The sequence below is a fragment of the Chenopodium album genome, chromosome 23, assembly GCF_948465745.1.
Source record: "Chenopodium album chromosome 23, dcCheAlbu1.1, whole genome shotgun sequence".
In the NCBI taxonomy this organism is placed as follows: domain Eukaryota; kingdom Viridiplantae; phylum Streptophyta; class Magnoliopsida; order Caryophyllales; family Amaranthaceae; genus Chenopodium; species Chenopodium album.
The window spans coordinates 14093659-14098370 of NC_137856.1; the positions used below are offsets into that span (position 1 = coordinate 14093659).

Sequence of the window (4712 nt, forward strand, 5' to 3'; positions counted from 1 at the left end):
AGTTAGCAAGGTCCGACCAAAACCCAAGTGTTAATGGAGTTTAAGAGTTTTCCCAAAATATGGAATGCTCTGTCTAACTCCCACTCAAGCAAAGAATTCTCAAGCCATGCCATGACTATTTATAAGGAAGTATGCCTTGTGAATTTCACTCATCTTTCAATGTTGGACTTTTCACAAAAAGATCCCATATGGAAAGATTGGTGAATTCAACCCTTAGTTAAATAAACAAAGGAACAAGTAATAAGTGTCACATGGTTAGGAGTGGACCACTTTCTCACTTAGTCCCCAAGGCATTTCACATGCAATGTGAACTAACCATGTGTCACTCAACTTTGAGCCCCAAGTTGGGTTCGGTTGGCCCATTTTATTTTGCCCCGTGTCCATCACCCATCAACCCGGGTCCACGGCCATCGCCACCGTGGCGCGCCGCCACGTGGCACGCTGCCACTAGGGGGCTGCCAACGTAGCGGCTGCCACATGGCGTTTTTTGCCATGTGTGCTTCCACGTGGCACGCTCCTATTGGGCATGCATTCCTAGCCTTTTGCGTGGCTAGGATTTTACTTGACTTGATGCATTTTCCCATCTCGCCAAATCCTAAATTTTGGCTCGACATTTGAGATTCTCCGACGCTCGGTTTCGACGCTCCAAGCTCGAAATTCCGACGTCTAAATGTTTAACACTCGGGCGACGAATTAATTTCTTCCGAATTAATTCGTCGAGTCAGTTCGTATATTTTGCTTGGGTGTGACCCGAAGGGTTCAGTCAAGATTAAGCTGTAATATTAATCATATTAATATTACTAATCGGAAGCGGCCTCCACCCAGGCATTTCGATCACTTGACCTTGCTGAATATATTAGCTTTCTAATATTCTGAACCCGCTATTAGAATAATACACTTGTTCGAAGGACACCATTCCTTTTAATTTATTGAAAAGTAAAGGACGTGAAAGGGAAAAAAAATAGTTTAAAAAAATTAGTAGTGTGTTAAAGAGGCGACCGCAAGGAGGGAATTGTTAAGATATGCTAAAAATTACTTGTATCGGATTAAATTTTAATATTACATATATGTATGAAATTAATTGATTTCATTATTGTTTATTTGTTGTTAATTGTGATTAGTACCTCACTCTATTATCTAATTTTATAAGGTTAAAAAGTCCATTAATGACTTTTTTAAATTCTTTAAGAAATTTCATGGAAAAGGTTATCTTGTATATATACACAAATTATATTAACCTAAATTAGTATAATTATCATTAATTATTCCGATCCTTTTGTTAGTTATCGTAGTTTTACTTTTATGGTATAGCAATATAAAAATGGATCGGAAATGGATGCTTGCAAGGCGTACTAGTGACGAATATGAACAAGGGGTAGATGAGTTTATTGCATTTTCTATTGAGCATGCTGAAGATCCATCTCGCATTTTGTGCCCATGTGTCAATTGTAACAACATGATCCGACACAATGTCGAGGATGTAAGAATCCATTTGGTTGTTAATGGAATTATCCAACAGTACAAGTGTTGGATAAAACACGGTGAGACATTAGGGGATATACCTTCTTATGTAGATACTGAGATGTATGATGAAATGAATGATGATGAAATAGAAGATAATTTCCATCTAGGCAATGATTATCTAGAAGAAATGACGCGCATTTTAGAGGAAAACATTGAAGATAGTTCTGAAAAGTTTGACACATTATGTAGTGGTGCAAAGACCCCTTTGTACCCTGGTTGTTCTACATTTAGCAAATTATCTGCTGTGCTGAAATTATACCATCTCAAAGCTCGTAGTGGATGGGTTGATACAAGTTTTTCGAGCTTACTTGAATTAGTGAAAGAGATGCTTCCTGTTGATAATGTGCTTCCGGGTCGTATTTACGAGGCAAAGAAGATGTTGTGCTCTATGGGCATGGGGTATGAAAAAATTCATGCCTGCCCTAATGATTGCATTTTATATCAAAAAGGATATGCCTCTTTAAAAAGTTGCCCTGAATGTGAGGCTCCACGATACAAGGAAAATAATGTGCCAGCTAAGGTTATGTGGTATTTTCCAATAGTGCCAAGATTTAAACGCTTATTTAGTATTGTTGAAGAATCAAAGAATTTGACATGGCATGAAGATGGGAGAAAAAAGGACGGTTTACTTAAACACCCGGCCGACTCTCCACAATGGATCAAAATTAACCGCGACTTTCTTGAATTTGGGGCGGAGCATAGAAATTTGCGTCTCGCCCTTGCTGCTGATGGAATGAATCCTTTTAGTAATCAAAATTCTCGTCATAGTACATGTCCAGTCATTTTGATGATATATAATCTTCCTCCAGAACTGATAATGAAAAGGAAGTATATGATGCTGACCATGCTAATTTCGGGCCCAAAACAACCTGGGAACGACATAAATGCATATTTGGAACCCTTAATTGACAATTTGAAGATGATGTGGGAGCATGGTGTATAGGTGTATGATGCTTATCGCAATGAAGAATTTAATTTGAAAGCATTGCTTTTTGGTACAATAAATGATTTTCCAGCGTATGGAAATTTGGCAGGTTATGCTACAAAAGGCTATGAAGCATGCCCTGTATGCCAAAATAACACATTCTTATTCTACTTAAATCATTCACGCAAAGTTGTCTACCCTGGAAATCGCAAATTTCTGCCAGTTAACCATCAATATAGAAGGTGGAGAAAAGCTTTTGATGGGACTTCTGAAGAATGGACTCCTCCAGTGCCGCCAACAGGAGAACAAATACTTAAGAAAATGGAGAAGTTGAATGTCAAGTTTGGGAAGTTGAATGCAAAAGATATTCCAAGCGCTGGTTACAAAAAGAGGTCAAGATTCTTTGACCTTCCTTATTGGAAGACCTTACATATTAGACACTTCCTAGATGTGATGCATATTGAAAAAAATGTGTGTGACAGTCTTATAAGTACTTTACTTAATGTGAAGGATAAGAGTAAAGATGGTGAGGCTGTTAGGCTAGACTTAGTTGACATGAAAATGAGACCCGAATTAGCACCAGCACCAGTTAAGGGCACGAATCGTACATATCTCCCACCTGCCTGCCACACTCTATCAAGGAAGGAGAAAGTTTCTTTTTGTCAGTTTCTTTCTAGAGTTAAGGTTCCCGAAGGTTATTCTTCAAACATTAAAAGGCTTGTGTCAATGAAAGACTTGAAGCTAATTGGATTTAAGTCACATGATTGTCATATTCTAATGGAGCATCTTCTTCCAGTGGCTATTCGCTCTATTTTGCTAGAAGCTGTTCGAAATGCTATCACAAGACTTTGTATATTTTTCAGTGAGATTTGTAGCAAAGAGATTGACCCCTTTAAATTGAGTGACTTGCAAAAGGACCTTGTTGTTACATTGTGTAAGTTGGAGATGTATCTTCCGCCATCATTTTTTGACATTATGATTCATTTAACTGTTCACTTGGTTAGAGAAGTTCGATTATGTGGACCTGCATATCTGAGATATATGTATGCGATTGAGAGGTTCATGAAAATATTAAAGGGGTATGTTATGAGTGGGAGTCACCCAGAAGGTTGCATTGTCGAGCGTGCCTTAATTGAAGAAGCTCTTGAGTTTTCTAGATAGTCAGTACCTTTCCAAAGTCGATGCAATAGGAATCCCAAAGACAAGGCATACAAAAGGGTATGAAGGAAGAGGAATAGTGGGGAAAAAAGTGGTCTCTCTATCATACAATGAAAGGCATCGAGCATACTTGTATGTACTTCACAATAGTGAAGATGTTGATCCGTATGTAGAGGAACACTTGGTGTTTTTAAGGGATTTAAATCCACGTAAGAGTGAAATATGGATAGCTGAAGAACATAATCGCTCTTTCATTGAGTGGTTTCGACTTCGAATTGCTGATGAATTAGCTAAGTCACCTTCGCATGTTTCTGACAGACTTAAATGGCTATCTCGGGGTCCTTGTTTTGAGGTTTTATCATATTCTGGTTATCAAATCAACGGGTATACTTTTTACACAAAGGACAAGGATAAAGAAACCACTATGTAGAACAGTGGGGTGTCGGTGTTGGCCCAAGCTATGCATATCTCTAGTAGAAAAGATAAAAACCCAATATATGCAGATATGACTTATTATGGAGTCATCCACGACATATGGGAATTGGATTATAGGACATTTCAAGTTCCGATTTTCAGTTGTAATTGGGTTGATCACAATAATGGTGTGCATTTTGAGAACCCAGGGTTACTATTGTTGATCTTACAAAAGTAGGTTATAAGGAGGAGCCATTCATATTTGCTTCACAAGCAAAGCAAGTTTTTTATGTGGATGACCCGGCAAATAAAGGAGACATGTTGTTTTGTCATCAAATAAAAGAAATGTGTTTGGAGACCAAGATATAGATGACATGGAAGACCCTTCATTCTCATTACAATCTCATTCATTTAGCAACAATATAGTGGAGAATGAGGCATACACAAGAGTTGAGAGAGGGTATATGGGTCGAAAATGCATCAAACTCAAGTACTAAAAGGGAAAAAAGAGGAAAAGACATTAATTTGGTAATCATACAACCATCTGTTTTTCCCTCTTAGCCCCCAATCTTTTACTGTTATATTAAAAATATTTACATATGCTTAATATGATTTTAATATGAATAATCTGCCCATGTGATTTTTTTTTTAGTGGCTTCCTTACATGTATCTGTTATTTTATCTTTGTATG

General features: G+C 37.7%; 1 protein-coding gene across 1 annotated transcript; it reads left to right on the plus strand.

The window, feature by feature from the left end:
* The first annotated feature begins 1321 nt into the window (after window positions 1–1321).
* Window positions 1322–4037, plus strand: LOC145607074 (uncharacterized). The gene is made up of 3 exons (XM_081662845.1): window positions 1322–2459; window positions 2559–3557; window positions 3640–4037. Exons 1-3 carry the CDS (start codon window positions 1322–1324, stop codon window positions 4035–4037), a joined length of 2535 nt encoding a protein of 844 aa, XP_081518971.1.
* The last annotated feature ends 675 nt before the right edge of the window (window positions 4038–4712 follow it).

Excerpts from the sequence above, each read along its gene's own strand:
- LOC145607074 (XM_081662845.1), top strand. The coding sequence starts at position 1,322 with ATGGATCGGAAATGGATGCTTGCAAGGCGTACTAGTGACGAATATGAA. Across the intron at positions 2,460-2,558 it reads GAAGATGATGTGGGAGCATG|GTTATGCTACAAAAGGCTAT; the intron begins GTGTATAGGTGT and ends GAAATTTGGCAG. Across the intron at positions 3,558-3,639 it reads GAGTGGGAGTCACCCAGAAG|GAATCCCAAAGACAAGGCAT; the intron begins GTTGCATTGTCG and ends TCGATGCAATAG.